This window comes from Trachurus japonicus, chromosome 21 (genome assembly GCF_045865225.1).
Source record: "Trachurus japonicus isolate A0001 chromosome 21, Traja_1.0".
Classification (NCBI taxonomy): domain Eukaryota; kingdom Metazoa; phylum Chordata; class Actinopteri; order Carangiformes; family Carangidae; genus Trachurus; species Trachurus japonicus.
Genome location: NC_140927.1, coordinates 29,182,695 through 29,205,945, shown reverse-complemented (window position 1 = coordinate 29,205,945; position 23,251 = coordinate 29,182,695). Strand labels below are relative to the sequence as shown.

Here is a 23,251-nt window from a genome sequence, read left to right as displayed (position 1 = left end):
AAAAACCAAACAGGCGATTTTAAAACGACGACAGGCGCGCGGCTTACGTTTTTTTTTTTTTGACCAAAAATTAAAATTTCTCCAAACTGGGGTTCCGAGGGGAGTCCAACGCAGAAGGTTTGGTTGAAATCGGGCCGGTGGTTTTGGAGAAAATGACCAAAAACCAAACAGGCGATTTTAAAACGACGACAGGCGCGCGGCTTACGTTTTTTTTTTTTTGACCAAAAATTAAAATTTCTCCAAACTGGGGGTCCGAGGGGAGTCCAACGCAGAAGGTTTGGTTGAAATCGGGCCGGTGGTTTTGGAGAAAATGACCAAAAACCAAACAGGCGATTTTAAAAAGACGACAGGCGCGCGGCTTACGTTTTTTTTTTTTTGACCAAAAATTAAAATTTCTCCAAACTCGGATATATCATCTGGGGGTCCAAGGGGAGTCCAACGCAGAAAGTTTGGTTGAAATCGGGCCGGTGGTTTTGGAGAAAATGACCAAAAACCAAACAGGCGATTTTAAAAAGACGACAGGCGCGGGCTTACGTTTTTTTTCTTTTTGACCAAAAATTAAAATTTCTTCAAATTTCTCCAAACTCGGATATATCATCTGGGGGTCCGAGGGGAGTCCAACGCAGAAGTTTTGGTTGAAATCGGGCCGGTGGTTTTGGAGAAAATGACCAAAAACCAAACAGGCGATTTTAACTTACGTTTTTTTTTTTTTGACCAAAAATTAAAATTTCTTCAAATTTCTCCAAACTCGGATATATCATCTGGGGGTCCGAGGGGAGTCCAACGCAGAAGGTTTGGTTGAAATCGGGCCGGTGGTTTTGGAGAAAATGACCAAAAACCAAACAGGCGATTTTAAAAAGATGACAGGCGCGCGGCTTACGTTTTTTTTTTTTGACCAAAAATTAAAATTTCTCCAAACTCGGATATATCATCTGGGGGTCCGAGGGGAGTCCAACGCAGAAGGTTTGGTTGAAATCGGGCCGGTGGTTTTGGAGAAAATGACCAAAAACCAAACAGGCGATTTTAAAAAGACGACAGGCGCGCGGCTTACGTTTTTTTTTTTTTTGACCAAAAATTAAAATTTCTCCAAACTCGGATATATCATCTGGGGGTCCGAGGGGAGTCCAACGCAGAAGGTTTGGTTGAAATCGGGCCGGTGGTTTTGGAGAAAATGACCAAAAACCAAACAGGCGATTTTAAAACGACGACAGGCGCGCGGCTTACGTTTTTTTTTTTTTGACCAAAAATTAAAATTTCTCCAAACTGGGGGTCCGAGGGGAGTCCAACGCAGAAGGTTTGGTTGAAATCGGGCCGGTGGTTTTGGAGAAAATGACCAAAAACCAAACAGGCGATTTTAAAAAGACGACAGGCGGGCGGCTTACGTTTTGTTTTTTTTGACCAAAAACTAAAATTTCTTCAAATTTCTCCAAACTCGGATATATCATCTGGGGGTCCGAGGGGAGTGCAACGCAGAAGGTTTGGTTGAAATCGGGCCGGTGGTTTTGGAGAAAATGACCAAAAACCAAACAGGCGATTTTAAAAAGACGACAGGCGGGCGGCTTACGTTTTGTTTTTTTTGACCAAAAACTAAAATTTCTTCAAATTTCTCCAAACTCGGATATATCATCTGGGGGTCCGAGGGGAGTGCAACGCAGTAGGTTTGGTTGAAATCGGGCCGGTGGTTTTGGAGAAAATGACCAAAAACCAAACAGGCGATTTTAAAAAGACGACAGGTGGGCGGCTTACGTTTTGTTTTTTTTTACCAAAAATTTAAATTTCTCCAAACTCGGATATATCATCTGGGGGTCCGAGGGGATTCCAACGCAGAAGGTTTGGTTGAAATTGGGCCGGTGGTTTTGGAGAAAATGACCAAAAACCAATCAGGCGATTTTAAAAAGACGACAGGCGCGCGGCTTACGTTCTTTTTTTTTTGACCAAAAATTTAAATTTCTCCAAACTCGGATATATCATCTGGGGGTCCGAGGGGAGTCCAACGCAGAAGGTTTGGTTGAAATCGGGCCGGTGGTTTTGGAGAAAATGACCAAAAACCAAACAGGCGATTTTAAAAAGACGACAGGCTGCACCTGCACCTGTTCTATTTATAGACTTTGATAACGAGCTGGCCCCAACAGCTGGCCACTGCACACAGAGCAGAGCAGAGCAGAGAGATTTGAGCTCTGTGCAGCTTCCGAAAACAGCCCATAAAAAGAGAACCGTACCTCTTATCAGAATGTGGCCATGACTACTGGGGCAAGGAGACCTTCCTGAGCACATTGATGTGCATTAAATGTTTGTAGGGCAAAAACTTTTCTCAGGGTCGCAAGGTAGAAAAGGGGGGCATTTCTGTTTTTCTAAAAAAATCAGCTCCTACTTTTATATTGAAGTGGATGAGCCACTGGAGCGGGTCTAGCTGCACAATTAGGCTCATAGAGACAATTCTGTAAGTCTGTCTGCTGTTTTGAACACATCAAATGAGACACGACAAGTGTGGCTACAAACCAGTGAGGAAATCATGTGTCTAGAGTTTAATTTGTGGCCGTGCTGGCAATTTATCCAGAAAAAATCCTGAATGTTTTTTTCGATCCCTCTCACTCTAGCGATGATGTCACTCACTCTAAGCCCTGCTCGTTAGACGCAACACACACCCATTATAAAGCTGGATTTTGTCAAAAAACTTAATGATTTTAAAGCGGCCAAATATCAGAAACTGTTGAAGATATCAATAAGCTGAGTCATAGAGGAATACTTAAAAAGTTTGTCTACAGCTCTGAATGAAGTCTCTAGCTGAAAGTATGTGGACACTTTAAAGGCTGAAAGAAGTAAGAAGATTTGAAGAGTTTCAAGACTGTTCCAATGCATTCTCTATGGGGGAAAAAAAAATCAGAAATAGTTGAATATTGCAAAAAGTATGAATAGTTGAAAAGAGAAAAGACATAGCACACCTGTCCCGAAAAGGCTGAACATTTTGATATTTGAATTGTTGAAATAGCACAAAGTATGAAGGACTAGTTACATGACGAAGAAAGGCAGAAAATGGCCGAACCGAATAACAATTGTGTGAATGCTTCCAGCATTCACACTAATAAGAAAAAAACCACACAATAACAGTAGTTATTGCCCGGCTTTGCCCGGGCACTGGTCCCTGCAGCTATTTCATAGATAGCTGTGTGACCAGTGCCCGGTGCGATTGCCCGTGGCCCTAATAACAAGACATAAGACTGGTTATTTATCCCACACATGGGAAATTTGGTTGTTACAGTAGCATTGTAGCGTACAAGGTATGTAGAAAAATATGCAAATACGGAAACATAAAACAAACATATCGAACAAAGAGAGAGAAATTCTGTACAGTTATGTGCAAAATACTATATCTATGGCACTTTTCTCAGAAAGGACCCACAAAGTGCTTTACAGGGTAATACAAAATCAGAAACACAGTAATACAGCAAAAAAGGTAATATACAGCTTTATTATTCTATTCTATTTGGAGCTGCTGTGACATAATTAATTTTCTATTAGATAGATAGATAGATAGATAGATAGATAGATAGATAGATAGATAGATAGATAGATAGATAGATAGATAGATAGATAGATAGATAGATAGATAGATAGATAGATAGATAGAGAATACTTTATTCATCCCTAGCAGGGAAATTCAAGTTAGTCCAGTAGCTCACACAACAATGACACAAAAAACATTTTAACAAGTGTTATATAAAACGATTGCAGCAGGAACAGATCTCTTTCAGTTCTGCAGGTCAGGGAGATGAGCCTTTTACTGCGGCTGCTCCTCTGACCTGAGAGGGTTTTGTGTAGAGGGTGTTGGGGGTCACCCAGGATGGTCTTCAACTTACACCCCATCCTCCACTTAACCACAGCCTCTACCAGCTCCGCTCCTCCCCCATCACAGAGCTACATTTTTTGATGAGCCTGTCTAGTCTGTTCCTGTCCCTGACCTTGATGTTGTTACCCCAGCAGACAATAGCAAAGAATGTAACACTTGCAATGACAGACTGATAAGCAGCATTACATTACATCAAAAGACCTGAGTCTTCTTAAAAAGAAGAGCCTGCTTTGTGTCTTTTTGTACACATCATTTGTGTGTACGAACCAGTCCAGCCTGTCATCATGGTGTACTCCAAGGTACTTGTATGACTGAACCCTCTCAATGTCCACCCCATCCACAGTCACAGGCCGTAAGGATCTTTTGGACCTGCCAAAGTCAATAATCATTTCTTTGGTCTTTGATGTATTAAGCAACAAGTTGTTCTTGTTGCACCAGTCTGTGAACGCCCCCACCAGGTCCCTGTATTCATCTTCCTGTCCCTTCTTCACACATGCCACTATGGCCGTGTCGTCAGAGTACTCCTGAACATGGCAAGATTCAGATGTAGATGTGAAATCTGCAGTGAAAAGTGTGAAGAGGTAAGGTGAGAGCACAGTACCTTGTGGTACTCCTACACTGCTCACCACTGTGTCTGACATGCAATTCCCCAGCCTCACATACTGTGGCCGCTCTGTAAGATAGTTATAGACCCACAAGATGATGGTTGGATCTACACCCATCTTCTCCAGCTTTCCTCTCAGAATACTAGGTTGAATTGTGTCAAAGGCACTGGAAAAGTCTAGAAACAGCAGTCTCACATATCGCCCATGGTTCATCCAGGAAGGACCGCCAGATGGAGCAGGACCGCCAGGTGGAGCAGGACCGCCAGGTGGAGCAGGACCGCCAGGTGGAGCAGGACCGCCGGAAGCAGGACCGAAAGTGCAGCAGGTGAAAATTAAACAAATAAAAACATTATGCAGTCTGGCGCTTCAATAAATTGCTGATAACAATGTTCACATGAGGTGTATAAATTATTTGGAAGGTGGCTGCTCACATTCAACATGTTTTATAAAAAATAAAAATAAATCTATATGCTATTTTTGCTCCATTGCTTTTTATGAGTAGCCAGTGATGTACAGCTACTAGTGACCATTATTATTATTAGGGAGTAATTATTATTAGGGATTAATTCTTCTTCTTTTTTATTGAAAGTTTTTTCAGTTCAAACAGACACACGACAAGCAAGCAGACAAGACAAAATCACAGAGAAAAAACAGGAGGGAAGGATTCATTCATATTAAATTCTGCATGGTATCTTATTTTTGTTATTTAAAATGTAAAAAATAAAGAGGTAAAAAAAAAAAATCTCCTAAATGTAATTGTTAAAGTGTTTGTATATTTTCTGAGTGTAATTCCCATTTGAATAATGAGTTGAACTTCATAAATAATAAGTAAATAAAAAAGTCACGTGTTGCTGACGTGTTGGTAAACAGACGCTCGGCCAATCACAGAGAGGCGCGCGGGTCAGCTGACCGCAGAGGAACGACGTCATCATCGTCATCGGTCGTGTTGTCAAAATGGCAGGACACGAGCACCATCACAACAACTTCTCTCTGTGTTTCTGCGACCTCATGAGGTAAATAAATGTCTCCTCTCGGCCTAGTTAGAGTTAGAGACCCCGGGGGACGGACTCACTCTGACCCGGTCCGGTTCTCCGGTACCGGGCGGACGGTTCCGTTGTAGCCTCGGTAACGTTAGCAGCTAACAGGCTAAACCAGAGTCACTGTCCGGGGGCTCAGCAGCTTCTCCTCGGTCTCCTCTCTCAAGGCCGTAACCATGGAGTCAAATATATGCTGTATAAGTTATATACCGTACTTCCCGGACTATTGAGCCGCTCCGTAACCTATAATCTTTTGTTCATGACGGTTAAGACCAATGTTCCCTCTAATTTTCAAAACTCCTGAGCAGAAATTCAACTCCCCTGATGACCTGCTTGAGCGACTGTGAGCGACAGCTTAAGCATACACAGTACGTTCACATGCTGGTGCTATGGCCTCTCTCCAACTCCAAATATCAATACAATTGGCTATTACTATTATGGTTAATAACAGATTATTTTGTCAACATTACCTAGGCTACTCCATATCTAGGTGAGTTACCGTTAATGATAACAAAATACAATATTGTTTTGGCAAAATAGCTTTTGCATTTATTGCCATATGAACAATTATGTAAAAAAAAAAAAAAAAAAACTAACATCAAGTTGGTGTCATCAACTCTTGGCACTGAAGCATTCTTGACAGACGGAGACTGTCAGACGTGTGTGTCAGTACTCCTGCGTCTAGCTCACTTTTAGTTGTTTTTAAGGGGCTTTTATTCCAGTATCTTAGCGGATTTTAGTTGCTTTTAGTCTTTTTATACTCACAGTTACCATACTGTGTGTTTTTAAGACGATCAGTGGCTATTTTATCTGCTTTTACTGGATACACCGACAGCCGGGGACCTACAAGCTACAGCCAAGCTAGGCTAAGCTAGGCTAAGCTAAATGGCTACCTCCATGTCCCCGGGGGATCACAAACAACTAAGGAAAGCCCACAAAAAGATTGCTGACCTGAAAGATGATGTTCGCCGACTTTCCCAGGAGCTGAGAAGGAAAGAGGACCTGCTCCAGCAGTCCCTGGACGTAGCTCACGAGCAGTGTCTCCGGATCTCGTCGCTGTCAGCGGCCCTCCAGGACACGGTGCCCTGGGATCCCACCGGCCCGCGGCCGTCCTTCTGCTCCACCCCCCGCCTCCAGCGATCATGGACTCGGGTTACCCATGGCCGACAGAGGACCCCACCTGGAGCTGTCTCGCCTCCAATCCCACTCTCCAATCACTATGAGGCTCTGTCGCAGCTTGCTGGCGCCCCGTGTGATGGTCGGGGTCCGGGCTCGGCTCCTCCGACCGGCGCGGCGTCCACAGCCTCCCTCCCCGGGGGCGCACCACCACCCAGGCCCGCGGGTCCCTCGCCACCGGGGAGAAGCAAGGCAGCTACCCTGCACCACCAGGTCGGTTCAGCCTCCCCCACGCTGTCTTCTGGAGGTCCCCACAGCCGCTCTGCTGCTGCCTGTGTTGTCCCCCCGCTGACAGACACCACAGCCTTCCCTCCACTCACGGCGAGCTGCCCTCCAGCAGGTGGGCATCAAACCCGGGGCTGTCCGCCTCCGCCGCCCAGCTCCTCATCCCAGCGCAGGCGGCTCGTCGAGGACGCGGTGCGCTGGCACTCATCCCGTTCCCGTTCTTTCCCATCAGGCGAGGGATCACACCCGGGGTCCTGGTGTGGGTGGCAGGGTGGCTGAGCTGGCTTGCCCCCCTGAGGACCGAGCGGTCGCGCCCACAACCCTGGTCATCGGGGACTCCATTGTGAGGCACGTCCGCATGAGGGGGGCGTTCACCATGGCGTTTCCCGGAGCCACCGTTGCGGACATCGCCGGGAAAATTCCGGACATCCTGAGCTCCCATCCGCAGGCAAGAAGGATTATCATCCACGCAGGGCAAACGACATCGCCAGGCAACAGTCCGAACTTTTAAAACAAGATTTTATCCACCTTTTTAACTCCGTCTCACAGTCCCAGGTGACTGTTTTTATCTCCGGCCCCACCCCCACCTGCGGCAGAGGGATCGGCAGCTTCAGCAGGCTGCTCAGCCTCAACACCTGGCTCTCCTCTGTCTGCAGCTCACATCAGGTAGGCTTCGTTAATAACTTTGACATTTTCTGGGAGAGGCGACATCTTTTTGGGTCGGACGGGCTCCACCTGAACAGGGCAGGTGCCCGCATGCTGGCTGCCAACCTGGCATACGGCGTACAGCATGCCAATCACCCCAAACCGGCACCAGCTGCTCTGTCCCCCTCCGATTGATGTCCCCCTGGTCCATGTTCCTACGCATTCAGTTCCACCTTCCACCATACACTCAATACCGGACTTGGACCTCTGCACATCAACACTTCACCCATTCCCGTTATCATTACACACCATCACCACATCAGACACTACCACACCCACTCTGTGAACTTTCACAATCTCAGATCACTCACACAACAATCCACCTCTCCCATCAACAAGCCACCTGTCACCATCAACATGGCACTTTTTAATGTTCGCTCTCTTTTAAACAGAACCTTTTTAATGAATGATGTGATTTTAGATAACAAGTTAGACTGTCTTCTTTTAACAGAGACATGGCTTGGCACTGACGCACCTGCTGTTCTCACTGAGGCTTCCCCACCAAATTATAACTTTTTATTCTCTACTAGAGAGGGTAGAAGAGGAGGAGGCACGGCATCAATCATAGACAATTCACTTAACTCAAATGGAGTGTTTTTTAACAGTTATGCATCATTTGAGTACCATGCCTTTACTTTTAGCAGTCCTCCAATTATTTGTCTTACTGTGTACAGACCACCCCATTACTCGAGCTCTTTTATCAGTGAATTTTCAGAGCTTTTATCTATTATTCACACCTCTTTTAGCAGGATTTTAATAACTGGTGATTTTAATTTACACGTTGACGACACCTCGGATCCAATATCCAGAGAGTTTTTAAATCTTTTAAGTTGTCTTGATTTTAAGCAGCACGTCGCACAGCCGACTCACAACAGAGGACACACCCTGGACCTGGTCATAACCCATGGCCTGTCCATCGGTGTGTCCTCTGTTGTCGACCTGGCTGTGTCTGACCATTACTGTGTGTTTTTTAGCATCACCAGTTTTAACCGAGAGGAGGCCCCAGTGAGAACAGTGAGGAGGCGCTATCTTACTTCTGAAGTGGCTGCAAATTTTATGGAGATTTTACAGAGCACTCCTGCTGAAATTTTACCTGCACCTTGTGATTTTATCGTTGATAATTTTAACAGTAGACTGAAGTCAACTCTGGACTCAGTAGCTCCACTTTTAACTAAAACAGTAAAAAGAAAACCAACACCCCCGTGGAGAAAAAACAATGAAATCAATGAACTGAAAAGAAAATGCAGGAGTGCCGAGAGAAGATGGAGGAAAAGTAAACTGATAATTCATTACGAGATTTTATGTCAACAACTCAAAACTTACAATAATGCAGTCAAAAAGGCACGAATTTCCCATTTCTCACAACTCATCACCATCAATAAAAACAACCCCCGGTTCCTCTTCTCCACTTTTAATGTTTTAACAGGTGCTAATTCTAATAACGTTTTTAAGGCACCAACAGATGATCTTTGTGAGAACTTTGCAGACCACTTCAGAACCAAAATCAAGGACATCAGATCCTGCCTTTTATCCCATCAGGTTTTATCTGTTGACACTGAACTGTTGTCCTTGCCTGAGGAAACACTGGAGAGTTTTGCCCTGGTTGATGCAAGGACGCTTGGTCGAGTTTTCTCCCAAGTAAACCCAACAACCTGCCTTTTAGATCCCATTCCCACATCACTCTTAAAATCATTTTATGGATTCTTTGAGGAACAGTTTTTAAACATCATGAATTGCTCTCTTCAAACGGGTGTCTTCCCCACCGCCTTTAAAACGGCGGTGGTGAAGCCCCTTCTGAAGAAGAGCAATTTAGATCCAAGTATTTTTAATAACTACCGACCTGTATCCAACTTACCATTTTTAAGTAAAGTTTTAGAAAAACTGGTTTTTAACCAAGTTAATGACTTTTTAAACAGAAAGAACATTTCAGAAAAGCATCAGTCTGGTTTTAGGAAATACCACAGTACCGAGACAGCACTTTTAAAGATTTTAAACGACATCAGGTGGAATTTAGATAATAAAAAGCTCACAGTGTTGGTTCTACTGGATCTAAGCGCTGCTTTTGATACAGTAGACCATCACATTTTATTAAATAGGCTTAGACACCTGGTGGGCCTCTCTGGTACTGTTTTTAACTGGTTTTGTTCTTATCTCACAGACCGATGCTTTTATGTAAGTATGGATACATGTTCCTCGGAAATCCATGAAATTGGATGTGGGGTTCCCCAAGGGTCAATTTTAGGTCCACTTCTTTTTAATCTGTACATGCTGCCCCTTGGGGACGTCATCAGGAGGCACGGCATCAGCTTCCATAGTTATGCTGACGATACGCAACTGTACATCGCCGTGTCTCCTGATGACACAGGGCCAATTGATGCCCTTTTTAACTGCATTTTAGACATCAAGTCATGGATGGCAGTGAATTTCCTACAGCTCAACCAGGACAAAACTGAGGTTTTAGTCATTGGTCCTGAAGGCCAGAGAGAGAAACTTTTACCAAAACTACAGGATCTTAAGCCAACACAGTCAGTAAAAAATCTGGGCGTGATTTTTGACTCTGAGCTGAATTTTCTTCCACATATCAAAAATATGACAAAAATAGGTTTTTATCATCTTAAAAACATAGCCAGAGTCCGCCCGTTTCTCTCTCAGGCCAGTACGGAGGTGCTGATGCATGCTTTTATCACCTGTCGATTAGATTATTGCAATGCCCTGCTCTCTGGTCTTCCCAAAAAGAGTATTTTTAATCTCCAATTATTACAGAACTCAGCCGCACGAGTGCTGACGAGGACCAGAGGGCGGGAGCATATTACACCAGTTTTAGAGTCGCTGCATTGGCTCCCGTACGCTTCAGGATCGATTTTAAGGTTCTTTTACTAGTTTTTAAATGTCTTAACGGCCTTGCGCCCTCTTATTTATCTGACCTGCTTTTACCATATCAACCCTCGCGGACCCTGAGGTCCTCCGGCACCGGCCTTTTATCCATACCAAAACCCAGAACCAAAACCCATGGTGAGGCGGCATTTAGCTATTATGGCCCCCACCTGTGGAACAGCCTGCCGGAGAGCCTCAGGACCGCAGAGACTGTTGATATTTTTAAGGGAAGGTTAAAAACACACCTTTTTAGTCAGGCTTTTAACTAGATTTTAAATTCTTCTCATGGTTCTATCTTATTTTATGTTTCTGCTTCCATCTGGCTTTTAAAGTTGTTATTAACCTTAAATAATTTTACTTGTTTTACTTATTTTATTTATTATCTTACATATTTTTATTTATTTATTTGTTTATTTACTTTTTATCTTTTTAAACTGTTTACCCTGTTAACTTATTTTTTCAGGGTTTTTATCCTATCTTATGTTTTTAGTTTTTAACTCCAGTGTTTCCTCAGGGGGGTCTTCCACGCTGGGAGCTGTGTCTGGGCTGCTGCTGGGGGCGCTGTCCCTGGGTCCCTTCGGCTCGGCTGGCTGTGGTCTGCCGGGGTCGGGGGGCCTGGGCACTGGTGCCCCCTGTGGCACGGCCTGCGACTCCTCCCAGTGTGGACGGCCCCAAAGATAGCGCTTCCTCAATCTTCAGTGTCATGCCATGTCTCCCTAGCGTCAGTAGTGAGAGAGTGTGTGTGTGTGTGTGTGTGTGTGTGTGTGTGTGTGTAGTATGGAGTGTGGGAGGGAGGGGTTTTTACTTGTAATTGTTTTATTTTCTATGTGTGTAAAGCACTTTGTGTTGCATTTTCCATGTATGAAAGGTGCTCTATAAATAAAGATTGATTTGATTTGATTTGATATGAACAGTAATAATAATTCTCAAGCAAAAACTTAAATCGTAGTTGCACTACAGACCACGGTTAAGGTCATAGATTTCACAATTTGAAGCGCACATTAGAGAGAAATAAACAGTAAACTAGTCGGGGATATTTGAGTGTGAAACTTTTTTTGTCTTCTGGGCAAAGAGGTGGGGAGCAGTGTGCAATTGCACAGTAAAACACCTTAGGGAACAGTGGTTAAGACTACACAAACACACACGCCATAACATTGTCATGTAACATTATCGCTCCATTTATTAATGATTTTTCACGGGCTTCGTTGTCAACAAATCAAATCAAAAATAAACTTTATTGTGCCTGGAGGGAAATTTGTCTTGGACAATCAGTGCTGTGCAGTAGTGGTGGGCAGTAACGGAGTAAATTTACTTGAGTACTGTAGGCTGCTTAAGTAGTAAGTACATATCCATAGGATTTGTAGCTACTGTACTTGAGTATTAGATTTCTATGGTACTTATTACTCTTACTTGAATACATTTCCAAGACAAATATTTTTACTTTTATTCGAGTTCATTTCCAGGAGGGCTGAAAAGTACTCGTTAATTTCAGGTCTGCTCTTTTTTTTTCTAAAATCCTATTGGACACAAGCTGTGTTTGTCAAAGAAGGAAACCCTAACCCCTAAAAGCAGCACATCAGTGCAGCTGCTTTCAAAGAGTTCATTCTCAGAAACAAGAGTTAAAACGTCCTTAAATTCATTTAGAAAAAAATATAGCAATTCATTGATGTGAAAAATAAGAAATTTACTCTTACTCTTACTTTTACCTAAAGTAAATTTAAAAGCATGTACTTTTGGAGCATTTTGAGCATATCTGAATATTGGGGGGGATGTGTCCTCCCCAATGTATAATATGGTAATTACGGCCTTGTGACCTCTCCCCCTCTCCCCCCCCGCAGGTTGCTGTGGTCCCTGGTGGTGCCGTGCGCCTACCTCAGCCTGCTGCTGACGCTGGTGCTGCTGCTGCTGCTGCTCGGGCTGCGCATGTGGCTGCAGGGGCGGCGGGCGGCCCGGCGGGCGGCGGACGGCGGCCCCTCGGTGGCGTTCTTCCACCCGTACTGTAACGCCGGCGGCGGCGGGGAGCGGGTCCTCTGGTGCTCCCTGAGGGCGCTCATGCACCGGTACAGATCGAGGGTCCAGTTCTGTTCTGTAGCCTGACTCAGTATTACACTACATGATTCTCCTGCTTCTGGTCCAATTTGTCAGATATTTACACAAGTTTAAAGGGATAGTTCAACGTTTTTGGCAAATTCTCCTCTCACCATAATCCCTATAGTCACAGCAGTAGGTTCATTACCTTTAATTATCGGTGCAAGGTGTTTTCCTTTAGCGTCACATTATGTAATAATAACGCTGCATTATGTAATAAAATTATTTAAAGGGATAGTTCAACATTTTGACAAATTGGGCCATTACCATAATCCCTATACGACGACGTCGCTGCAGGAGCCGGCGAGGCCGTAGTGCAGCGCGAAGCAGCAGTAGTAAACCACCTTCACCGCGCTCAGCACCGGGTTCCTGGAGATGAAGTCCGCGTTGTTGAACCTGGAAACACAACAAGTTTTCCTTTAGCGTCACATTATGTAATAAAGTTATTTAAAGGGATAGTTCAACATTTTGGCAAATTGGCCATAATTGCCATAATCCCTATAGTCATAGCAGTAGGTTCGTTACCTTTAATTGTCGGTGCAAGCTATTTTTAGAACGGCGGAGCAGAGCCTCAGAGCTACGCTACGGAGGCTCATGGGATTTCTTGGTTTCCCTCATCAAACTCATCAAATACACAATCCAACAACTCCACAACAACGCTCTGGTGGACAAGTTGTGACCTGCACATTCACCACGCTATGAGATAAGAACACAACGTTACCAGACAGAGTTGTTTTAGAGGGGAATTCATGCAAAACCGCTGATGTGCCTTCAGGGACAGTTTTTCATCAAGCAGTCTCTGCATTTTCCTCTAAAACAACTCTGTCTGGTAACATTCTGTTATTATCTCATAGCGTGGTGAATGTGCAGGTCACAACTTGTCCACCAGAGCGTTTTAGCATTGTTGAACTGTGTATTTGATGAGTTTGATGAGGGACAGGGGGCCGGCACCGTTCACCTCCGTTGTGTTCACTGAGCAGCTCACGTCTCTGCCCCGCCGATCTCAAAACAACATGCACTGATAATTAAAGGTGATGAACCTACTGCTACGACTATAGGGATTATGGTGAGAGGAGAATTTGCCCCAAACGTTGAACTATCCCTTTAAGTACTTTTATTTGAAAATCTTTGAGGAAAACCTGAGGGACAGAATTCAAAGAATCACCCAGAAAGCACCTGAACCTCCACGAGTCTCTCTCACGCTGACTCTGACTGATTTCCCAGGTACCCCGGCGTCTCCTTCGTGGTCTACACGGGCGACCAGGGCGTGACGGCGGAGCAGATCCTGGAGGGAGCTCGCCAGCGCTTCAACATCTCGCTGCCTCGGCCCGTCACCTTCGTCTTCCTGCACCACCGCCTGCTGGTGGAGGCGGCGTCCTACCCGCACTTCACGCTGCTCGGCCAGAGCGCCGGCTCCATGTTCCTGGGTCAGAGACACACACACACACTAGGGATGTCACGATTACTTGTTTTCACAATTAATTGCGGTATTAACTCATTGAGTGCCAGCCCTTTTATAAAATGGTCAGTGCCATGTGCCAGCGTTTTGGGGCATTTTCAGTAATATTTCAAGACCCAGAGAATATTTTGTACTATGACTCTGAAAACACCAAACAGCTCAAAGGAAAGAGGAGACTCTCTATTTAACTAGGGAAAAAAACATTTGTTTGTACCTTGTTCCATTCTTGATTTATCTTAAGTTGAATAGAGCCTGGTTGCACCAAAAAGACCACTTTTTTTCTAGAAAGTTGAGAAAAATGCATTTTTGTGAAAGAGTCTATCAAGAAAAAACATTTTAATTTTGGCTTGAAAAACATGTAAGACATCTGAAAATTTCATTTCACATGTTTAAAAAAACAAAAAAACTAAAACAAAAATACAACAAGTACGAGCAGTTGCTGATGTGCGCCAAAAAAAAGGTACATGCACAGAACATTACACACACCAACATTGAATTGGTAGGAATTTATGCATATGCATGAATGTTAGCATGTCATTTGTAATTTAATAAAAACAAAACAAAACAAAAAAGGATTAACATAAACGTAAACATAGATGACAATTTATGACCTGAATATTTCAAATACTTCCGCTGAGGGATTAATAATTGGTCCTATATTAAAGGGACGACGAGGAGTTTTGGAAAAGCGAAGCATTTTCACTCTACATTTATGAGCCTCCGCGCACCGTGAAATTCTTTGACCGGCGCAAGACAGACTCATGTTTTCATTCATCAAGAATTAAAGTCAGAGGTTCGAAGACGATCACATACCGTCGTAGTTCCGACCATAAACGGCGATTCGGCTGCGTTATTCTCATGACTCGCCACGAAACCGAAAGTAAAGAAACGCTGGTCGGCTTGCCCAGCATTTCCGCCACCACTAATAATAACAAAATAACGATAGAGACAAAACGATATATTTATCAAAAATGGGCCCATTAACAAGTGGTAACGTAGATTCATCCACATTAATATGAGACTTTTTTATTGTCGCGGAATTTTTTGTTCTGCCGATCGAGAAACTCCTTGTTGTCCCTTTAATCGCGGTATTAAACTGCACAATTAATTAATCTTAAAGATTCCTAAATACCGCCACTTTCCAAAAAAAGATTATGTTCGAACCATATCGGTAGATGTGCGCCAAAAAAAAGGTGCACAGATACTGGTCCATTTAACTAACATAACATTGAATTGGTAGGAATTTAAATGTTAGCGTGTCATTTGTAATTTAATCAAAACAAAACAAAACAAAAAAGGATTAACATAAACGTAAACATAGATGACAATTTATGACCTGAATATTTCAAATCCTTCCGCTGAGGGATTAATAATTGGTCCTATATTAATAGATACTTGAAATATTTTGTGTAAACAGTGAGTAATGTAATTATATTTGGACTATATTTGATTTTACACATTCATAGAGTTGTGAAATTAATTAATGCATAATAATCATGATAATCGTAACACCGTGATTATTTCTCTGACAATAATCGTACCAAGAAAATCTATAATCGTGACATCCCAAAACGCAGCAGCAGCAGGATAAATGTGGCTAAGTGTGTGTGTGTGTGTGTGTGTGTGTGTTTCAGGCTGGGAGGCTCTAACGTCCTTCGTCCCCGACCTCTACGTGGACTCGATGGGCTACGCATTCACGCTGCCCATCTTCCGCTACCTGGGCGGCTGCAAGGTGGCGAGCTACGTCCACTACCCGACCGTCAGCACCGACATGCTGTCTGTGGTCCGAGAGAGGAACCCCAGGTAACACACACACACACACACACACACACATTGTGCATTTCCCTTTACTTTACTTTACTTTGTGTTGATACATATCAGAGGTATTTCCTCCTCGAGCTTCTACTTTCTTGTGCATATTTTACGTGCTGACGTCTGGCGAAGCCGTTTTACCACTCGAGCACGTCTCTGTTCTGCAAGTCGCACAGAACGAAAACAAAGTTGTTGTGTAAAAACTGTGAAACTTTGTTTTTAGTCCGTTCTGAGTTAAGCTGATCTGCTCATATGGTTTCCGACAAAATATTTTTTGGAAAGTGACGGTAATTAGGAACTGTAGCACCACATTAATTAATGTATTAATTAATAACGCCGCATTATGTAATAATCTGCCGTATTATGCGCATCAGTCATTACAAAATGCAAGTGTTGCACTTTTTTATGAATAAAATTTAATAATTTGGTGCGTTATGTACCTCTAAAACAACTCTGGTAACGTTCTGTTATTATCTCATAGTGTGGTGAATGTGCTTATGTGAATGTGAATATGCTTATGTATGTTTGTTATGTCTGAATATTTATGTATGTCTCAATTGTTTTGTCTTCTGTCTTTATATGTTCTGTGTTTCATCTCGGCTATATTGTAAATGAGGTTGCTCCTCAGTATATCTCCGAGTTTAAATAAAGGTGATGAATGAATGAATGAATGTGCAGGTCACAACTTGTCCACCAGAGCGTTTTGGAGTTGTTGGATTGTGTATTTGATGAGTTTGATGAGGGAAACCAAGAAATCCCATTAGCCTCCGTAGCGTAGCTCTGAGCAGCTCGCGGCTCTGCTCCGCCGTTCTAAAAACAGCTTGCACCGACAATTAAAGGTAACGAACCTACTGCTATGACTATAGGGATTATGGCAATGGGCCAATTTGCCAAAATGTTGAACTATCCCTTTAAATAACTTTATTACATAATGTGACGCTAAAGGAAAACTTGTTGTGTTTCCAGGTTCAACAACGCGGACTTCATCTCGAGGAACCCGGTGCTGAGCGCGGTGAAGGTGGTTTACTACTGCTGCTTCGCGCTGCTCTACGGCCTCGCCGGCTCCTGCAGCGACGTCGTCATGGTGAACTCCACCTGGACGCTGGGACACATCCTGGCGCTGTGGCGCTCGCCGAGCCGCACCAGCATCGTCTACCCGCCCTGCGACGTCAGGGCCTTCCTGGACGTCCCGCTGGAGGAGGGGGAGGAGGAGGAGGAGGAAAAGGAGGACAAGGAGGAAGAGGAGATGGAGGAAGGATGGGAGGAGCTCGGACCGGAGCTGGGGAGCGAGGAGGAAAGAGGTACGATCCTGTTTATTTCTCTGACAATAATCGTGATAATCATAACGGCGTTATGATTATCACGATTATTGTGCATTCATTAAAGCAGAAGTAAGCGATCCGGTCGTTTTGGCTAACTTCCTGTCAGCCGATGGAGTTAGCAGCCCCCGCCCTCGTCCCTACGTCACCACATTCACGCGCATCCCTTGGCTGCACACACAGAGAGGAGTGCCCCTTTATGCCGTTCTCTCTCCTCATTGGATAAAGGTTGTAGGATACAAGGAAAGTTTTCTCCTCGGCTTACAGCAGAGCAGAGTGACTGACAGACCCGTGTTTCAGACCAAACACTCTGTAAAAGTGATTGCTGTCGGAAGATGTAACTATTCAAGACTTATATTCAAGGGACAACGAGGAGTTTCTCCAGTGGCAGAACGAAAAATTCCACGACAATAAAAAAGTCTCATATTAATGTGGATGAATCTACGTTACCCACACTTGTTAATGGGCCCATTTTCGATAAATATATAGTTTTGTCTCTATCGTTATTTTGTTATTAGTTGTGGCGGAAATGCTGGGTGAGCCAACCAGCGTTTCTTTACTTTAGCTTTCGTGGCAGGGCATGAGAATAACGCCGCCGAATCGCCGTTTATGGTTGGAACTACGACGGTATGTGATCGTCTTCGAACCTCTGACTTTAATTCTTGATGAATGAAAACATGAGTCCGTCTTGCGCCGGTCAAAGAATTTCACGGTGCCGAGGCTCATAAATGTAGTGTGAAAACTACACTGCTTTTCCAAAACTCCTTGTTGTCCCTTTAACATAAATATTCCGCTTACTTCTGCTTTAATTTCACCACATATTTAAATTATTTTTAATCTTTTTTTTTAAATTACAAATGACACTCCAGCATTTAAATTCCTACCAATTGGCTCTTTGCACAGCTCCACTACTTCCTGAACTTAATGTTGCTCCTTCATTTCCTGTCTTACATTATTGGACAAACTGATTAATCCAGGTGTGTGAGGAGGAGTCACAATGGTCAGACTGTGCAAAGAGCCCATTCAATGTTACGTTAAGTAAATGGACCAGTATCTGTTACCTTTACTTTGACGCTACATCTGCCGACACGGTTCATACATAATCTTTTTTTGGAAAGTGACGGTATTTAGGAATCTTTGCGATCAGTTAACTGTGGCGTTTATTACCGCGATTAATTGTTAAAACAAGTAACTGTGACATCCCTAGTTGGAGGAGTCGGAGGAGTCGTCATCGGAGAAGGAGTCGTCATCGGAGGAGTCGGAGGAGACAGGAAGTGCCACTCCATCGTGTCGGTGGGTCAGTTCCGGCCGGAGAAGGACCACCGGCTGCAGATCCGAGCGTTTCGCAAGCTGCTGGACAGGAAGGGGGAGGGGCCGGGGGGCCGCGAGTCTCTGCGGCTGGTGCTGATCGGCGGCTGCAGGAACCAGGAGGACGAGGAGCGGGTGCTGATGCTGCGCGGCCTCTGCCAGGAGCTCGGCGTCACCGACCGCGTCGACTTCAAACTCAACGTCCCGTTTGAGGAGCTGAAGCGGGAGCTGGTGGACGCCACCGTCGGGCTGCACACCATGTGGAACGAGCACTTCGGCATCGGTGAGGACGACACACACACACACACACACACACACACACACACACACACCAAGGTTTAGTTTAGTATTTAGTTTAGTAGCTGTTTCTTTCAGACATGTAAAAAAGGAAATAAGAAAATAAATACTTTACAAAAGACAACACATGAAAAATGAAAATAATACATAATGATTGGATTTTTCATATCCGCACCCCTTGTTCATAAATTAACTATCTAGCTTTCTTGTCATTATAATCTATACAATAAGTTAATTAAGCTGGATTTATTCTAATAATACATTATCTCACGTATGCCCATATATAGGTACATACATACATATACAAAGACAAACTGAAGGTATCAACAGAGCAACAAATAATAAATAAGTAAATAAATACCCAAATAATTAAATAAATGATAACACCCTCATTCCTGTATGTATTGAAAATAATTTATTTGTACTTCTTTTTAAACTGGATTAAGTTTGGACATTCAAACGGTTTCATAGCTTAATTCCAGGTTGTTGAGTTTTATTTTGTGATGAAATGTTTTATTTATTTATTTGAAAGGCATCTTCATCCATTCAACAGCACAGTAGCAGTCAAAAATGTTAAAATAAAACACAAAAGGTCAGCAGATAGGAAGGATAACCAGCTTCTAAAAATTACACACATGAAGTAAATTAAAAATACATTCAACATTTACCAGGAGGAGTATGTACATTACCCGTATAACTGAGGAGAAACATATTATAATACGCACAGACATATATTGGCCTACACACAAACAAATAGATACAGTAAGAGATACTGAATGAGGCGGCAAAGAAAACATAAATGGAAAAAATAAATAAATAAAATGTATATAATAATAATTATTATAATGAAATAATAAATAAATAAACATAAAAATAAATATAAAGTAATAGGTTAATAAATCAGGCAAAATGTTACGTAAGACACACCAAGGTCATTCTAGTTTTTATTTAGTTTTTCAGTTTGCTCTTTTATTTCAATTTAGTTTTAGTTACTAGTAGTTATTTTTATTTATTTATTTATTTAGTCTTAGTTTTTCAGGTTTAGATTTGTGGGATTTTTCCCTTTTAGTTGCATCCCATAATGTTCCCATCAGCCCTCATCAGGTTCCATCATAGACATTCACTCTTATCTACCTGTGGCTCGTCCCATATTGAGCTGTGGCGTTTCCTTCCTACAGCTTTAGACGTCTACAACTAAAAAACTACAACTAAGCCGATGTTACCTGACTCTACTTTACTTTACCTTAGTTTTTACATTTATTTACGTTTATTTAGTTCTTGTTTTTGGATAGATTGTCATTTTTTATTTCAGTTTACTAGATTATTTTCTCACTGCTAGTTTTAGTTTAACTATAAATGACCCTGAACACACGATGACATCCCCCTCTCCAGGTGTGGTGGAGTGCATGGCGGCGGGAACCATCGTCCTCGCCCACAAGTCCGGCGGTCCGAAGCTGGACATCGTGGTGCCGCACGAGGGCGTCGGGCAGACCGGTTTCCTGGCCGACAGCGAGGACAGCTACGCCGCCGCCATGGAGACCATCCTGGCGCTGTCGCCGGCGGCCCGGCTGGAGATCCGACGGAACGCCCGGCGCTCCGTGGAGCGGTTCTCGGACCAGGAGTTCGAGGCGTGTTTCCTCGCCGCCACCGAGCCGCTGATGCTTCGGCTGGAGCGGTGAGGACGAGGAGGAACGTGGCGTCCGTCCGTCTGTCCACCAGAGACCAGGACACGTCAAAGCTCCGACATCGACGTCTCTGGTGGCGACGCGGAGCTGAAACCTCCTCCTCCTCCTCCTCCTTCTTCTCCTTCTTCTACTTCCACTTCTTCTCCTCCTTCTAATTCTTCTGTGGTGAAAACAAAGCAAAAGAAACACACACACACACACACGGGACATCATCTCCAGTGAAGTTGCATGTGTCCGACTCATGTAGAAGTGAAGGGGTTTTGGTTGTCACGGTGACAACAGGAGAGCTGGAGAGACGCGACGGAAGCTTGAGAAGGCCGCCAGTCGTCCTCAGTGTTGCCATGGAGATTAACATCCAGCTGGGACAACAACAACAAAAAAAAGAGCACAGTTTAATTACTAGTTAAACTTTAAAAGTCGGTTCATTAGTCGCGTTTTAGTTAAAGGGACAACGAGGAGTTTCTATTTGGTTATAAAAAAGTCTCATATTAATGTGGATGAATCTACGTTACCCACACTTGTTAATGGGCCCATTTTCAATAAATATATTGTTTTGTCTCTATCGTTATTTTGTTATTATCAGGTGGAAAATACACTACATTAGTGGTGGTGGAAATGCTGGGCGAGCCGACCAGCGTTTCCTTACTTTTGGTTTCGTGGCGAGTCATGAGAATAACGCCACCGAATCGCCGTTTATGGTCGGAACTACGACGGTATGTGATCCTCTTCGAACCTCTGACTTTAATTCTTGATGAATGAAAACATGAGTCCGTCTTGCGCCGGTCAAAGAATTTCACGGTGCGGAGGCTCATAAATGTAGTGTGAAAACACTTCGCTTTTCCAAAACTCCTCGTTGTCCCTTTAATTACTAGTTAAACTTTAAAAGTCGGTTCATTAGTCATGTTTTAGGTAAAGAAGGAATTTCCGTTTTTTTACAATCTGGACCTTATTTCTAGCATAAAATATGATCATTTCCTCACCCAGATAACTTTGGTGTCATTACAAGTCGTTGTGATGAAATGAGCTCCAGCCGAGAGCCGCGTATATCCATATAATGGAGTCTACAGGGCAGCAGAATGCAGCCTCTAAATAACACATTATCTGCAGAGAAACTCGTTCATTTCACCAATATTTAGTTATGCTAGGCTAGTGCTATTCCCCTCTGAGTCCGGGGTTAGCTGTTATCAACATCCGGGGTCTGTAGGTTGACCTACTGACCTCTGACCTGGATGATGTCATCTCTGAGCGCCGCCCGTCTCATTCTGATAATAATGATTCCGCTTCGGCATTCGGGTCCATTTTTATCTCAACTAGCCGGAGCTTTAGTGAGTCCAGGTTGAGGAGAGGAAGCCTGTGGAAGCTGAACTTCATCCAGCAGCTCATTTTGTTCTGACAAGTCGGAAACACGCAGAAACGAACCGTAGCATTAGCGGTAGCAACAAGCTCAGAGATGACATCATCCAGGTCAGAGGTCAGTAGGTCAACCTACAGACCCCGGCTGTTGATAACAGCTAACCCCGGACTCAGAGGGGAATAGCACTAGCCTATCAGAACTAAATATTGGTGAAATGAACGAGTTTCTCTGCAGATAATGTGTTATTTAGAGGCTACATTCTGCTGCCCTGTAGACTCCATTATACGGATATACGCGGCTCTCGGCTGGAGCTCATTTCGTCGGAACGACTTGTAATGACACCACAGTTATCTGAGTGAGGAAATGATCGTATTTTATGCTAGAAATAAGGTCCAGATTGTAAAAAAAACGGCAATTGCCCTTTAAAGTTACATTCCACAGCTTCAGGGCTGTAACAACCAGTCGATTAATTCATAAATAATTAATCAGTCGATTGATCTGCAGCCTTTGTGATGATTGATTGGTTTTATTTAAGTTAAGGATAAATATCAGACTGATCTGTGTTTCCAGCTTCTCAGATCTGAGACTTTGTTGCTTTTCTTGGTCTTAATTTATAATAAATTGAATATTTTGGGTGATTTATATATAAATGATGTGACGGAGCGAACTGGGTTTTTTTTTCTGTGTTCAGAAGTTTTAGTGAGGTTCGTTTTGAAGAAGAAGCAGCACTTAAAGCCACGTTGGTCGAAGCCAAATCTTTAATGTTTAAAATGTAAATGTTGTTTCACTTCCTGCATTCCTGTCTGTCAGAATAACATGTTGGATATTTACAGACGCTTTTATTTTGAAAGAAGTGTTATAGTGATATTTATGGAGGAGGACGTTTCTGAGCTTGTTTCACTGAGAAACTGAAAAATCTGCTTCAATACTGCAATAAATCAATAAACAAACAATTACAATCAGCACACATTCGACTGGTCACTGGTGTTTTCTGCAACAAAACAAACTCACAAACAGCAGCATTTTGCAGCATGATCTGCTTTTTTCCCACAGTCAGTGAATCACACACACGAGGACTCAAACCAGCACTGAACGTCTCACTCACAAATAAAGTTGAGCAGAAATTCAATCAGGAAGTAAAGTATCAGTCGAGTCCAGACTCTTCAGGTCGGTCCTGTGTGTGTCCTCATTGTCCCGTCACCATGACAACCACCAGACTGTCCAGACTCCAGCATCTTAAACAGAGTTTAACCACTGAGGAGTTTCTCACCCACTCAGGTTTTAACCCTGTGCATTAAAAGTTGCATTGTGGGGCTTCAATTTTATCTGAGACACCAAACATCCCCAACCAAGTAGTGAGTGCTTATGGATGGACATACTTTTCAACATTTCCATATTAAAATTGGTCTTTTGTAATATTCAATTTGTTTGAGATACTGAATTTTGTAAACTTTAATCAT

General features: G+C 43.3%; 1 protein-coding gene across 4 annotated transcripts; it reads left to right on the top strand.

Annotated features, from left to right (window-relative positions):
* Nucleotides 1-5,389: 5,389 nt before the first annotated feature.
* Nucleotides 5,390-20,836, top strand: LOC146965482 (GDP-Man:Man(3)GlcNAc(2)-PP-Dol alpha-1,2-mannosyltransferase-like). 4 transcript variants are annotated; one of them, XM_085765256.1, is made up of 7 exons: nucleotides 5,390-5,465; nucleotides 12,308-12,529; nucleotides 13,782-13,984; nucleotides 15,651-15,819; nucleotides 16,795-17,129; nucleotides 18,391-18,738; nucleotides 20,145-20,836. In XM_085765256.1, the coding sequence occupies exons 1-7, from the start codon at nucleotides 5,407-5,409 to the stop codon at nucleotides 20,429-20,431; spliced, it is 1,623 nt and encodes a 540-aa protein (XP_085621382.1). In that variant the 5' UTR covers nucleotides 5,390-5,406; the 3' UTR covers nucleotides 20,432-20,836. The 4 variants fall into 4 exon arrangements, with proteins under 4 accessions (XP_085621382.1, XP_085621381.1, XP_085621380.1 ...); XM_085765255.1 differs by having other exon boundaries at nucleotides 18,388-18,738; XM_085765254.1 differs by having other exon boundaries at nucleotides 18,370-18,738.
* Nucleotides 20,837-23,251: the final 2,415 nt, after the last annotated feature.